General features: G+C 38.5%; 2 protein-coding genes across 5 annotated transcripts in view; one reads left to right on the top strand and one right to left on the bottom strand.

The window, feature by feature from the left end:
• Window positions 1-15583, bottom strand: part of LOC132795186 (MAP kinase-activating death domain protein) — a 34555-nt gene that overhangs the window by 10231 nt on the left and 8741 nt on the right. For 2 of the 4 annotated variants that reach the window (XM_060805749.1, XM_060805748.1), the window contains exons 2-12: window positions 12587-12732; window positions 12114-12517; window positions 10038-10569; window positions 8443-8804; window positions 8260-8386; window positions 4801-4895; window positions 3640-4738; window positions 3363-3566; window positions 1619-2015; window positions 1169-1554; window positions 619-1083 (exon numbers count right to left, since the gene is read on the bottom strand). In XM_060805749.1, coding sequence (XP_060661732.1) covers window positions 619-1083; window positions 1169-1554; window positions 1619-2015; window positions 3363-3566; window positions 3640-4738; window positions 4801-4895; window positions 8260-8386; window positions 8443-8804; window positions 10038-10569; window positions 12114-12517; window positions 12587-12709 — 4194 coding nt within the window. In that variant the 5' untranslated portion in view covers window positions 12710-12732. Of the gene's footprint in view, window positions 1-49; window positions 167-618; window positions 1084-1168; window positions 1555-1618; window positions 2016-2364; window positions 2416-3362; window positions 3567-3639; window positions 4739-4800; window positions 4896-6190; window positions 6224-8259; window positions 8387-8442; window positions 8805-10037; window positions 10594-12113; window positions 12518-12586; window positions 12733-15583 lie in introns of all 4 variants that reach the window. The other 2 variants (XM_060805745.1, XM_060805747.1) reach the window with 2 other exon arrangements.
• LOC132795187 (tubulin-specific chaperone A) lies at window positions 7561-9033 on the top strand. Its single transcript, XM_060805750.1, has 2 exons — window positions 7561-8199; window positions 8281-9033. Exon 1 carries the CDS (start codon window positions 7719-7721, stop codon window positions 8145-8147), a length of 429 nt encoding a protein of 142 aa, XP_060661733.1. The 5' UTR covers window positions 7561-7718; the 3' UTR covers window positions 8148-8199; window positions 8281-9033.

Genomic DNA, 15583 nt, shown 5'->3' with positions numbered 1-15583 from the left:
GTGGTTATCGATAGCAGGTAAACGGCGATATCGATACAGCTGTACTTACATTTTCGTATTCGGTGTCTGAGACTGTGGAACGGCAGCTGGAGGGCATGCGAACGCTTAGACTGCCAGCGGGAAGCAGATCGCTGACCACGGAGAGCGCGCCCGTAGAGCCAACAGCCTACGAATGTACAATACGATATACATACGGATATTGACTAGATATATGCTCAAGCGATAACGATAACGATTACGATTAGTTACGACACGACGTGGCCCGTTAAACAAAAGTATGCGACTAAGTTGGTTATTGATAAGCGATATTACTACAGTTACGATATATACGATAATATATATATATAGATATTATTATTGTGGTATATATTATATACACAACGATAACGATTACGATTACGAGTAGGCGATAACGATTAACAATATAGCGATGCACGATATTAATAAGCACTGGGCACGGCATTAACTAACAGTGAATGGATATGGAAATGCTCATGGGGACATGGGACATGGGTCATTTTGCATGATTGCAGCTGTGTTGCGAATGTGATTAAATGATGTGTGGCTAATTAGACGATTATCTTTCTTTCTCTCTTTCACTTCTTCTCTTCTACTTACATCCGAATCGAACGAGGTGAGCATGTTCTTCAAGGCACTTCTCTTCTGCGACAACATATCCTTGAACATCTCCGTCGTCGACTGACCATCCTGACTGTCCGTCGATGACAAGCGACGCGACGCCGCCGTCGAAGCGGGCAACGCTGTGTGCGTGGAACTCTTTCGGGACTCTTGCGGCGATGCCCATTCGCTGCCCAGACCCGAATGCGAACCGTTCGGACTGCTCGGGGAACGCAGATTCTCCCGACTGCCCATCGGACTGGCCGCATGACTCGACAGCAGACTGGAGGACATGTCGCTGCCATCGGTGATCTCCTTGCTCCAGTAATGCGTATGCGCCACCTCCATTAGCTGGAACACCGAAGCCATGCCGCCGAGACCAAAGTTGCTGAACGTCACATCCAAGCCAGCGGCAATTGCTTGCACACACTTGAGCATGCCCTTCCACACTGGTTTCGTGACGCACTAGAGAAAGGGAAAAAAAGAGGAAAAAAACCGATTTAAAGGAATTCCCATCCCAAAATAGGAAAAAACTTTGACGAGGACTTACCACATCGTCAATGTGATCGTCGGGTGCAATCTTCTTGTCGAGCGTCTTGTTGAGCTTGCTCAACACCAACGTGCGATACGATTCATCCTCCATGAGTTTCTTGAACCGATTGAGCTTCAACCAGCCGACACCTTCGCCTGCGAGCACCTGATTGGTCACATCCTTGAGGAACGCCTGATTCTCGGCATTGCTGTGCGAACGCTCCTGATTCTGTTGGCGCGTCAACTCTTCCTGCGTTTGTCGGGGTCCCGCATGCTTGATCAACGGTGTGCGTTCCACGAGTCCCTTGCGACCCGGGAACGGATCAAAATTGATCCCCGTTTTGTTCTTGGCCGGTGTCACATTCGTCGGTTTGTGCTGCACCGCTGCCTGCTTTTGTTGGTTCTCTGCGGGTTCAATAAATCACACTTTACATAACTGAAATTACCGGAATCACTGAACTGATCTTACTTTTGCCAAACATGCCCGAGAACATGGTGGTGGTCGAGGAGGCCAAACCATTGAAATCGCTGCCAATGGAGCTAAAGAAATTATTGCCACCACCGCCGCTGCCGCCACTCTGTTGCACCTGCTTCTGTGTGGCCAACTGGGAATTGGCAGCCGGGTTCACAGGATTGTTGCTGACACCGACGCCAACGCCTGGCGCTACTCCGCCATGCTCCTCGATCTTGATGATGCCCTTTTTGGTGGCCGCCTCCTTGGCGGTCTTGGTGAGATCACCCAACGTTGATTTGCCCACATACGTGAGATCCTCCAGAGTGTTCTTGCTAACACCCGCCGCCTGTTTGGACACCTCCAGCGCCTGCTTGGACGCCTCCCCAGCCGCCTTCTTGGCATGCAGCGTGAACTGTGTGAAGGGGAGAATAAAACAAGAGATTAGACGAGTGTTTACGTAAGGAAATAAAACAATGAAACTACGGCAGACAACAGATTGCTGGAATGCGGGATATAACGACTACTCAAGTCTACGAACTATGTTGAAGAAGCCAATTGCTGTTGTCCGAAAATAAACTTTGAAAAGCAACTTAAAATAAAGCAATGCAAATGTCTAATGCACATTTTCTATTCTCGTTGCGTTCTATCGCGAGAGTTTTTTTATTTTTATGGTTTACTATTGTGAATGTGAGTGAGTGGGTGTGAATGTGTGTGTGTGTGTGTGTGTGTGTGTGATTGTGTGTGAGTGGCTGAGTACCAACCTTTTCAAAGGTGTGACGCATTTTGTCGTCGAGATCTTCGTCCAGTGCATGCTATACTTAGTTATATAGTACATATATCGTTTTATATAAGTAATAGACACTTAGAACGTGCTTTTTTTTCATTTTCATTTCTTAAATCAACTGAATTTCGCTTCTGTTTTGTTTACCATAGAAACACAATTAAAGAGAACAGTTTTCTTCGGCTGGCCGAAGACTTAATAGCCTTGCAGTAGAAGCTGACATTAATTGCTTATTTTGTGATCTCATTAATCGATTTCTTATGTTAATGAAGCAATAATACCCAGAAAGATGAGATCAATTCGATAGTTAAAAATGTCTAGAATTCTACATTTTATTTGAGGTAAACCAACTTATTTATTTATTACTCATACAATATCATTAATAAACAAGAAGGTGAGATCATTTGGGTAGTTAAAAATAGTTTTATTTATTAGCCACAATTAATTTTATTCAATTTGACCCAAAGTCACATACTCTACATCGTATTTGATATATAATAAAGTGATCTTTAAGTGATCCTCTAACCCTTAATCCCCATTGTCTATATTGTACTTGAGGTTGAGCAATTTGTTTATTATTTTGATGACTGCTAGACAAATAGATTCACTTAGGTTATGCTATTTAAAGTTTTGTTGACTTCTGTTCTAGAGCTGTTTGTCAGACAAATGGGATGACTTTGGATCATGCTATTTAAAGTTTTGTTATCTTGGCCATCATTAAAGTTGATTTATCTGAACCTTTATCACAGACAAATGGGATCACTTTGGTTCATGCTATTAACTGGCGAAATAAACATTCGATTGTTATTTTACACCCATAATTAGGTTGTCTATCATCTTTCTGACTTCCTCCCTCTCTGCAAGGATACAAATAGGTAACAACAAACAGTAGCACAACAACATACACACACATTTGATGCACAGCATATCGTATCGTATTTAAATATTCGGGAGCTCCATTCTCAAGCGTTCACTCACCTTGTCCACGTGGGCAAGTAAACCCTCCTGACTGCTCTGGCGTGTTGTTTCGCGCACCAGCTCCTTGGCATGCGAGGCAAAGTTCTCAAAGAGCGAGCTCTGGGAACTCTGGCGTCCCGGACTGCTGGAACTTGAGCCTGAGCTTCCGGTGCGTGCCAAAATGTTGCTCACACCCGGCTGCTTGACGGGCGGCGTTAAAGGCGGCTGCATAGAGAGAAAGAGGAAGGCAAGAAATAAGTTTAATTCATAACGAAAGCATAACATATAATTTCCTTACTGGTATCTTCTTCTCGGTGCGCTCCAAATCGCTGGTGTTGCGCTGCAGTTTGTTGCTCGCAATGCTTTTCCCGGTGACCGTCGATGTGGTGTCCGATTCCGCCTCGATGCTGGCCATCTTGATGGTCGCCTCCAGTCGCATGGCCAACGGCGTTGCCAGCTCAAATGGCGCCGGTGTCGCTTGTTGTCCGCCCTTGGGCTGAAAATCAAATTCCGAATCCCGATTGAAGCTGGGCGAACTCAAGTCCGAGCGACTCGACGACGATGACACCGGCGAATCGGCACGTTCCTCGTCTTCTTTTTGACTCGCCGCTCCGGCCAAACCCTCGGGATATTGCAATTTACTGGGCGGATGATAGACCAGGGCGGGATCCAGATTCGAGGATAACGTTTGTGGCACCACATGTGGTCGATTGTACGAGCCGAAAACATCATGCAAACTGGGCGACAGATCCGACGATGCCATCTCGGAGACAAAATCACTTAGCGAACTGTACGAGGAGCTGCTGCTGTCGGCGCCCTCCGAATCGGAGCCGCTCTCATCGGTGGGCTGGCACTCGAGCTGCTTGAGGGAACGCAAGGCGCCATTCAACGAGCTGCCATCGTCCCACACCGAAAACCGGATGGGCGTCAGGCTGTGAGCAAACCATTTGGGCTTATCGCCCACCTGCATGGGATCCATGACGCCCGTCTGGACGCGCAAGAACGCCACATTTGTCGGTGTCAGCGACCACTCCGCAAGGAACTCCACCGCTTGGGTGCGCGCAAACTGATTGAGGAACATCGAGGCACGCGGACGCGAGCGCAGAAAACTGTTGATCTGAAAGGCGACCACGGGACGCGGATACAAACGCAAAGTGCGCGTATGTTCGGCGAAATTGGCCAACGTATTCTGTGCGTTGAAGAAACGCACCATGGCCACCCGTGTGGCCACATCCACGGAATCGACATCGGTGCCATACACAAAGGGATTGAGGGCCGGTGAATTCATCGGACTTGGCTGGCGGGACATCAGAGCGCCCTGTGCGGACACCGAATTCCTTTGACTCGCCTGCGCCGAATGCGGCGGCGTTTGCAAAGGCAAACGCACTTGGGATACCCTAAATGGAAGATTAAATTAGCTTAGAAATGGATTTTGTGCATTCCCTTAGCTTGAACTTACCCCAATAGCGGCGGCTCCTGGAGACTGTCGCGCACCGAGGGCAGCAGTTGTTGCGAGGACACAGCCTGATTAGTGGCCGTCATCGATGTTAATGCCTGTTCGTGGTGTGGGGGGAAGAAGGTGAGAAAGTGAGCGCATTTTATTAGCTGGCCAGACAACGGAGTGCACAACTAAGCTGTAACTTTAACGTATGCTAACTATATGTATATAGAGAGGGAGGCATGGAGGTAGAGAGAGAGAGCGACAGAGTCGGAGAGGTCCATTGGCTAGTGGGGAGAACCCAAGTTGCTTGGTTCTAAAAATACACACTAAGCAGGACGGAAGCATGCACACTAAAGAGAGAGAGCTCAAGGCGAAAAACTACAGTTAGGGAACTACAAATAGATAGAGCAGAGACACAGGAATGATAAAAGAAGTAAAGGTAAATAGGGAGGTCTCACAATCTCTTGATGAGTAGACAATGGAAGAGAGTTAATATATCAATTGGAAAAGAAATAAAATAAATAAAATAAGTTAGATCAATTGAAAATGTTACTACACATAAGAGCTGAAGAGCTTGACTTAATACAGAGCATTAAAGGAAGCCAAAACAAGAAAGAAAGGGTCGAGTATGCTCGACTGTGAGATACCCGCTACACATTGTGAAAGAAGGCAAAACAGAGCGGTATTATTCTTAGAATATACCAAAAATACTAAAAATAGTACATAGAACTATATTAAAAATGTGGTAATATTCTTAAAAATAAACCAAAAATAATATACCACAACAATACTAAGATATACCAAAGGCTATATTTAGTATATCGACATAGTACTACATTCAAAATATACCATATAGTACAAAAATATACCAGATTGTAGTAGTAAAAGTTGAGCCTTTTACACTATGCGTAGCGGGTATAAAAAAAGAGAGGTTTAAAATAATAGTTGAAAATGAAAAGCACACTAAAATTAGGAAAAGTGGGGGAAACCGAAAGAACTCAAGGAAGAGCGTTTGCTCATGTTTACGGTAAGTTTTAAATTGACTTTAGCGACACGTTGAAGAAAAAGAAGCGAAAGGGATTATGCCAAAATCTAAGGACAAGTTGGACTAAGGGCTAGACATTTACTTTTTTGGGCGATCACATTGAGCGATGTGTGTTTAGATATAAAGTACATAGACGAGTATTTATAGAGAGGGTATGACTGTATGCATGCGTATATAGATAACGTATATATATATGGTTATGTATCGGGTATTATAATCACAGCACGCCGCACTAGTATTAGTATAAGTCTTAGTCTTAGTTTTAGTTTTAGTTTGCTTTCTATGTACAAAACGCATCAAACGAAAAACGAAAAAAACAAACAAAAAATGTTTGGTATTTGAACATTTATGAACGATATTTACACCAAGTCCAGCTTCATCCATAAGTAGCATAGCCTGCAGTAGTTGTTGTTGTTGTAGTTGATGTTGTTGTAGTTGTTGTTGTTGTTGTTATGATGAAGTTTAATTAAATCGTTTGAATATATAGAGATAATGCATGAATGTTAAACGTGGAATAGTAGTAGAGAGCATTAGGCACAGACAGAAATAGATAGATATAGATATAGATATAGATATAGATAAAAAGATAGATAGATCGATAGAGTGAAAAGTGGAAGAAGTAGAAGTCGAAAAACATAAAGCAAAAATATAAAATATATGTGTGTGTGGGGGAATCTTGTGTGTTATATACTTAGCATTATATATAGATCACAATCATACAAATTCGAACAGAAATGAGAATTCAACGCAATGCGAACTCTTCAATCGATCGATCGAAGATTGAAGAAATCGCATATCGCATCAAAAAAATATGATATATGCATTTAGACGATCACGACGACACGTTGACTGACAAGTTTGAAAAGAAAAGCGTTTACCATATCAACATATACACTTACATATCGCGTATAGTATATATGATATGATATATACAAATGAATAAAGTCAATTAAGAATACAGTTTGTGAATGTTTCGAGAAATACTGAATCAAGTTGCCGTATGAAATATATGAAATCGTTGCAGTTAAAGCATTTTTGGGTAATACATTGACAACAAAATTATTGTAAATTCGACTGCAGAATTTCGACACATGAATGGGGAAAAACAATCTCTATCCATATGCTTGGTTAGTGGAGAGTTTTAAAACCTCAATTGTTTATAAAGTAAATAGCTAACATATACAATTAACAAATAGTTAATTGTGTACTCTTAATTTTCTCAAAATTTCATTTTCTACAAATTCTCAAATTAATTCAAATATTTTATGCCATCTTGTACTTGCATCCTCACCAAATCCTAAATTTTGGCGCTAAAGTTCTTAATATTTCTCTACTCTCTAGTTAAGCGATCGACAACTCTTAATATTCTTAAAATTTCATAATATTCTCTAAAACTTATGCCATTCTAAGAATCCCCACAAGATGTGCAATTTTAACCTTAAAGTTCTAATTTTTCTGCTAGCTAGTTAATTGACTAATCTTGTTATTCACAAAATTTCATAATAATCTGAAAATTATATTATATTATATTCCGTTCCGTTCTTCGTTAGTTTATTGACTGATCTTCATATTCTTTAAATTTCAATATTATCTGAAAATGTTATGTTATTCTAAAAGTCTCCACAAAATCTACAATTTTTCTAATTCTAATTCTTTCTCTACTGGAAAACTATTTTAACTAAAGTCCTAATGACTAATCTTCATATTCTTAAAACATTCCATGTGTCTTATGTCAAAATCGAACACGTCTTTGTTAACATACTTTCTGCTGACAATTGTAATCAATGTTTTTCGGCACTTTCGTTTGAATTTCGTTCAATTTCTTATCGGTTTTATCGTTTCCCGTCTTTCCCTCACAAAAGAAAGAAAATCACCGTGTTAGTTTTGTATAATGTTTATGCCGGAAATCGCAACAATATCCAGCGACTTGGCCGCCACACTGAAGCACGCCGATTGCCTGACCAATTTACGCTGTTCGCTGGATCCCCGACTAGATCAGTTGATTGTCTATAGCTCCGTGCTGGAGCATTTGTTACAGCAGAAGCTGCACTATGAGAAGGAACACGACATGGAGTTGAGGCGACTCGAGCGATTCCGATGCGATGGCGTCAAGGAATATCGGATCAAGGTGCAGTTGCGTGTGATCAACAAGGTGCAGAGCATGCTGCCGAACATTGTGTTCAAGATGCGCAACGAGTACGATAAATTTGAGCGTTTTTTGTTGCAAGAGGTGTCCATCAAGGATGTCGATACTGAGCTCTACAATCGGGGCTGGCAATTGTTGAACACCTGTCGCGACAATCTGCGACTAACTCATTAAGCATATGGATAAGGTTTCCCTTCTTCGATAGTTTCATCTCCATTTCGTATTTGTAAGTGCAAGTGCAATTTATACGTACAACAAAAAAAAAAGGTGGGAGACATTCACTTACCTGTTTCAAGTGATTCTTTAGTATGGTGCCCTCGGGTTCGGGCAGCGGCGGAATCTCATCGTAGCCCCCCGTTGGAGGTGTTAGCTTTGTCGAATCCAAGTCCACGACCCAAATGTCATCGGGCAACCTGAAAGAAGAAGACACGATGTTTGAAACTAATAATGGATTGCACTTGGAACTTACCTAAAGTTCTTTTTGTAGATGAGAAAGGAGGCGGGCACACCGATGACAAAGGGCGTGGGCGCCAACAGCAGCTGCTCGGCACAACTGAGACATGTGGGGAGCAACGGTATCACCGGGAACATGTACTCCAAGGGATACAGCATCGTCACGAATGCCATCACGGACATGGAGAGCGCATTGTAGTCGCGTGATTGAAACAACACCTTGTTCTCCAGTATTATCAATGTCCAGACCTTCAGGCAGGTCTCCACGCCCAGCAGCTCGAGCGGCAAATGCAACGGGAAATCAACCAGCGAGAATCGCGTATGATCCGGCAATGCAAAGAGCAAAGGTTCATGCACAGTGGGCGACAGCACCTCCACCTGGAGAGAGGATCGGGGATAAACAACAACAACAATTAAGTCTGGCGTGTGGGGAAACTAAATTTCGTTTCTATTTGCCAATCGCATGCTCTCTTATTGAATGTCTTTCTCAACCGGGCAAGCAGCAAGAGATTGGCAAATAAAAGCGATTGGGAAGCGTTAGAAAAACAAACTAAAATTTGTAATTTAAGAAATACGATAAGAAAATAAAACCAATTCAAAATATGAACTGATTAAATTTGTAATTCATCTCAAGGAATTAGTTTTGCATTTCGGCTTACTATTCGTATACTTAACATTCTCAGAACCGCGGTTGATATTAAAAAAAATAAGATACTTAATATGAAAATGCACACTAAACTAACAAATACTTATAAAAACAGGCTATAAGGCTGCTACCCATTTTGAATAAGAGCAAAACCGAACAGTATTATTCTTAAAATATACCGAAAAAATACTCAATTGTGCCGGAGACAATATTTGAAATATGTGTGCATTATAATAACCTATAGAGCACAAATTAAGTATTTTTCAGGTAATATACCAAATATAACATTTCAGTATTTTTTCGGTATATTTTAAGAATATACCATTACATTCAAAAAATCTTATTTTTACAACATGAGGCTTTTTAAATATAGCCTTCGACACAGTAAAGTATTTTTTTCGGTATATTTTAAGGATGTAATTGTTCATTTAAAATACCTTATGTGTACTATATAACGTATTTGAAACGTAATAGTAGCAAATTTTACTATTTAAGGTATTTTTCCTTTATTCCTTTATACCATATATATCCTACGGTACATTTCAGTATTTTTTTAGTATATTTTAAAAATGGATTGCTGTATATCATTTAGAGTCCCATATTCATAATAACTGACAAACAGACGAAAACTTGTTAGTCTTCAAATTATTCTACTCTAAAGACCTTTTTAAAGTAATATACCATATAAAGCCTTCGGTATATTTTAGTATTTTTTAGTATATTTTAAAAAATTGATTGCTGTATTTCATATATAATCTCCGATTCATAATAACAGTCTCCAAATTATTCTACTCTAAAGACCTTCAATCATATTTGAAAATAATAATAATAAATAGAAATCGTAACGATCGCTACTGCGATCGCCTGCTCCAACGATTGTTACGATTACTTATCGATAAAGTACAAAGTGAATTGTTCAATTCTAATCAAAAATGGAACTTTGGAATTCTCTTGCACAAACTCACCTCGACACGCGTGGAGCCCGGCACCGGCACCGGCGTGGAGAGCAGACGGAGGATCCAGGTCTCGATCTCGCGCACATCGTGGAGGACGATGGAGGGCGTCGCCTCGCTGGCATGACCCGCCAGCACCGTCCAAACGTTATCCCGATTGATTTTCTGCGATGCACCGACTCGCTTCGGTGACGACGATTCGTTGCAGGCATCGATCAGTTTCTTCAGTATGAAGAGGCACTCGCGGAACGTGGTAAAGAACGGATGATGCGAGATGATGCACAGCGAGGTCAACGATTGATTGCGCAGCTTGGTGCGTTTCCTCGATGCTCGCGGCGATGGCGAATGGCTGCCACCCGATTCTGAATCGGCTGATGGCGCCATTAAACCCAATCGGGGCACCGATTGTGGATGCTGCTGCTGCTGTTGTTGTTGCTGCTGTTGCTGCTGATGATGATGCGAGTGGAGACGCTGCTGATCGGAGTCGCGACGCGAGGTCAGTTCACGATCCGAATCGCTGGGCGCGACGTTACTTCTGTAGTCGCTAGAAGTAGTTAAGAGGCCGTAACTATTATGGAAACGTGGTTTGGGAAACGTTCAATTAGACCAACAAGCGACCAACAAAGCATCTCGAATTCTTAAGTTCTTAAATTTCAATTCATTGTTTATCATTTTACAGTGCGTAATTCTTAATGAACAAATAAAGTTTTAAATAACAAAACGAAGATGTTTTCAATATAGTTCATAGACTATATTAAAGAAATATAATACACAAAAGTTAAATTAAAAACAAAACACATTACAAAAATGAAAAGGAATGGAAATAGTATGAAATGGAATGGAGTGAAATAGATTGGAATGAAATGAAATAGAATGCAATATAATGAAATAGAACGGAATGAAATAAAATAAAATGGAATGGAATGGAATCAAATAGATTGAAATGAAATGAAATAGAATGAAATGAAATGAAATAGAATGAAATGAAATGAGATAGAATGGAATGAAATGAAATAGAATGCAATAAAACGAAAAAAAGAATGGAATGAAATAAAATAGAATGCAATGAAATGAAACAATATGAAATGGAATGGAATGCAACAGATTGGAATGAAATGAAATGGAATGAAATGCGATAGAATGGAGTGAAATGAAATAGAATGCAAAAAAATAAAAAAGAATGGAATGAAATAAAATAGAATGGAATGAAATGAAATAATATGAAATGGAATGGAGTGAAATAGATTGGAATGATATGAAATAGAATGAAATTAAATGAGATAGAATGGAATGAAATGAAATAGAATGGAATGAAACAGATTGGAATGAAATAAATAGAATGGAATGAAATGAAATAATATGAAATGGAATGGAATGAAACAGATTGGAATGAAATGAAATAGAATGGAATGAAATAAAATAAAAACGAAATGGAAGGGAAGGAATAGAAGAAAATTAAATGTTATAAAATGAAATGAAATTTATAAATGGAATGAATGAAATACATTTCGTGTTCTTCTATTCCAATTCAAATATTAATGAAATTCAAATCAAATGAAATTATGTGAAATGGAATGAAATGAAAAAATAAATAAATATCACGAAATGGAATGTAAGAAAACGGAATATAATGAAATTGAAAGATGTTGATAAAATAAAATGGAATGAAATGAAATTAATATAAATGTAATGTAATAAAATTAAATGAAATGGGGAAAATATAATTTAAATAACATGGAATGGAAATGGAATGGAAAACAAAGTGAAAGATGTAAATGAAATTAATAATAAAAAAATTAAATGAAACAGGATGGAATGGAAAGAAATAAATTTAAAAAAAAAATGGAATGGATTTAAAATTTAAATAACATTTGCAATGGAAGGGAAGAAAACGAAATGAAATGAAAGTAATGGAAATGAAATATAATAAAATGAGACGAAATGAAATAAATCAAAATAACAACAACAAATGGAATAGATTGAAATAAAATTAGTTGAACTCAATTAAAACATACATACATAAAATCATTAAATAAGTGCAATAAATAATTGAATACTTGCAACAGAAAAACGAAAACAAAAACTTGCCTGCTGAATGCTGAGTCCGAGCTGCGTTCCATGCTCTTGCGCCACGATTCGCGTCTGAAGGCAGACGAGCGTCGTCCCCTGGCACCGCTGCCTCCCCCGCCATGACCACCGTGGCCGCCATGTCCGTTTCCGGCACGTTCGGCACCAGATGCGGCACCGCAACCGGACACCGAACTGGGACGTTCGATGGGTCGATAGAAATTCACACAGATGCCGTAGCGTGTCTTCCCCGAATCCTTGTCCGTCAGCGCGAACACAAACGAGGTCATGTCCCGTATGGCGGAGCCAGTGCGTCGTGGTCCAACGCTGGTGCATCCCTCTGGTTGGCAAAAGTATACCATATCGAGGGGCAGCGGAAAGTCGGCATGATCCGACGGCGGATAGCGACGCAACAGATCGGGAACCTGCAAAGTATTTAACAAACATTTGTAACTGAGCAATCGAAGATTTTTTTTGCAGCTGCCTTAACTCACCTGCACCGGCGGCGCTTTGCTGCCCTGATTGCCCTTGGGCATTGGCGGCGTTGTGTGGGCGCCCACAATGGCCATGTAGTCGACGAGGCGAGGACAGAGCGAGGCACGCTGCTGGTCCGACATGATCCTGATCTTTGAGCCTTAGACTGCAAATGGAAAAGCAGATTGCAAAGTGTTAGCGAGCAAGAAAGCAACAGCACAGACTAAGAGGAATATTACAAGTCCAGAGAGTTGACACAAGATTTGAATAGAAAAAGGTAAGTACACTATAGTTGAGTGTGCTCGACTGTGAGATACCCTCTACACATTTTGAGTAAGAGCAAACAACAGTGCGGTATTATATTTAAAATATACCAATTAATATACCACAAAAATACTAAAACATATCGAATATGAATTTTGGGATATGCATATAATACTAGATTAAAAATCCGATATTCATCTTAAAATATACTGAATTGATATACTAAAAATACTCAAAATATACCGAAAGTTATATTTAGTATATTGGTATAGTACTATATTCGACATTTGGTATTATGTTTAAAATATATACCATCTTAATATACCGCAAAAATACTAAAGTATACCGAAAGCTTTATTTGCTATATTGATACAATACCAAAAAAATGCAATTTAAAATGCACCAAATTAACATACCGGAAAAATACTAAAATGTACCGAAAACTATATTTGGTATATTAATAAAGTACTACATTCAAAATATGGTATTGTTAAGATATACCAAATGAATATACCACCAAAATACTAAAACATACTGAATATGGATTTTTGAATATGGATATAATACTACATTAAATCCTAAAATATACTGAATTGATATACCAAAAATACTAAAAATATACCGTAAGTTATATTTAGTATATTGGTGTAGTACTATATTCAAGATGTGCTAATTTATTTAAAATATGCCAACTTAATATACCGCAAAAATACTAACATAAACCGAAAGCTATATTTGGTATACTGATAAAGTACTACATTAAAAATACGGTATTATTTTTAAAATACAGTACCCGCAAAAATACCTCAATATACCAAAATTTATTTTTATATAGTACTTTATTCAGAATATACCAAAAGTTTATTAAATAACTGCTTCAAAAATGTTATCTTTCTTCAGAAAGTAAAACAAAGATAATCATCAAATGTTATAATTGTTTTTATTGGCTCAATATGTATAAATTACTAAATTGGAATATAATATGTGAAACGCTTTAAAAAAATAATTCAAATAATGGAACATTATTTATTTGCATTAATTTGTTAAAAAAAAGTACCAACAGAAATAATCAAAAGTTTGTTCTCGATTTAAGATTTTTGTGTATTAAATCATTTTGTCCAACTTCGAATTTGTATTTCAAAAAACATACAATTTTAATCTTCTTTCCAGCATTCATCTACTATGCTCAGCTTTAATTCAAGATTTTAATCTTTACACCTTTGCACCTTTCTTTGCTGGCTGCGTAGTAAGCAAGAGGTTAAAAGAGAGCGAATTGCTCCATTAGCCTTTTGTCGGGCAATAGAGTTAAGCTCCACAAATAAACACACACACGTACACACATGCGAGGCTGCATCTCTAAATTGAATTTAAGCCTCAACAGGCTGCAGCTCTCTCTCTCACTCTCACTCCCTCTCTCTCTGTCTCTCTCATTCACTGCACACGCATTGAATTGAGTTGGGTGTGGCAGCCACAGGCTAAACACAGCTGACAACAAAACAAATGTTGCCCCGGAGCGCATGCTTTTAAAACTCTTAACCTCCACTTAGTTTAGTGCTCACTCTAATCGCAACTATTCAATCGCAAGCATTTGCATAATTCAACCCAAAGATGATCATCTCGATTGAATGGGCAACAGGCAACAGCAAACAACAGGATTTTCGTATAAGTAAAATGATTTATTTGCCCCGATTGAATGCCGTTTAAATAATAATCGCTGCTTGTGTTCACTTTTTTGCTTTTCTCTTTCAAATATTCCAGTTGAAGTCTTTATCTCTAATGTTTTTCAGTCTCAAATAAGACTGGAATGCTGCTTGGCAATGATATTACTCATACGTATACTTAATTTTTTGTAGAATTTTAAATTTATTATTTTACTTTACAATTCGAATATTCTGCTCGAAATATTCCATTTAAGATCTTAATGTAATGCTTGCCAGCTTTCCGCTTAAGACTGGAATGCAGTCTGCCATTGATTTTACTCTAACGTATACTTAATTTATTGCAGAAGTTTGTATTTGTTTCTTTTTTGTTTGTGTTTAACTTTTCCTTTATAATGCGAATGTTCTTTTCGAAATATTCCACTTAATGTCTTTATCTAATGATTTCCAGCCTCAACTAAGACTGAAACACAATCTGGCAATGATTTTACTCTTACGTATACTTAATTTTTTTGTCGACTTTAAAGTTTATTTCTGCTTGTGCTCACAATTTTCTTAACAATGAGAATGTTCTCTTCAAAATGTTTTCCAGTTGAAGTTTTTATTAAATACTTGCAATGATTTTACTATTACGTATACTTAATTTTTGGTATAATAGTAAGTTTATTTCAAATGTATCTCTTACATTCTTTTCTTATTCTTTTCACTTCAAAAACTTGATGATGATGAAATAGTAGCAACAGGTCTTCATTTATGGGAAGTCAGTGACTAGCTACTTCTATTTTGCGTTATATTACAACTTGGATAATAGCTTTTAGTTTGACCTTATTTAATACCAAAATTAGCTTTATTCCTTTTAAAATTTTGGCATCTTTAGGTAGCAAAATTCAACATTTAACTAATTCTCATAGGAATCTGTGAGAAAGAATTTGTATACCCTAAAAAGAAAGGTACAAACTTCTCTCTTCAAATATGTCTGTCTACTAACAAAGTCAACAAGTTCCTCTCAAAACATCAACAACTTTTTTTGAAGTGTAAATTCAACATCATAGATTTTATTTTACTACTTTTCATATATACAAAAGAAAAAGTATT

Source organism: Drosophila nasuta, chromosome X, assembly GCF_023558535.2.
Source record: "Drosophila nasuta strain 15112-1781.00 chromosome X, ASM2355853v1, whole genome shotgun sequence".
NCBI classification, from domain to species: domain Eukaryota; kingdom Metazoa; phylum Arthropoda; class Insecta; order Diptera; family Drosophilidae; genus Drosophila; species Drosophila nasuta.
Note: the sequence above shows the minus strand (reverse complement) of the source record. Positions and strands in the feature narration are given on the sequence as shown.

Bases quoted from the DNA above. Each gene is read 5' to 3' on its own strand.
- LOC132795187 (XM_060805750.1), top strand. From the start codon at position 7,719: ATGTTTATGCCGGAAATCGCAACAATATCCAGCGACTTGGCCGCCACA.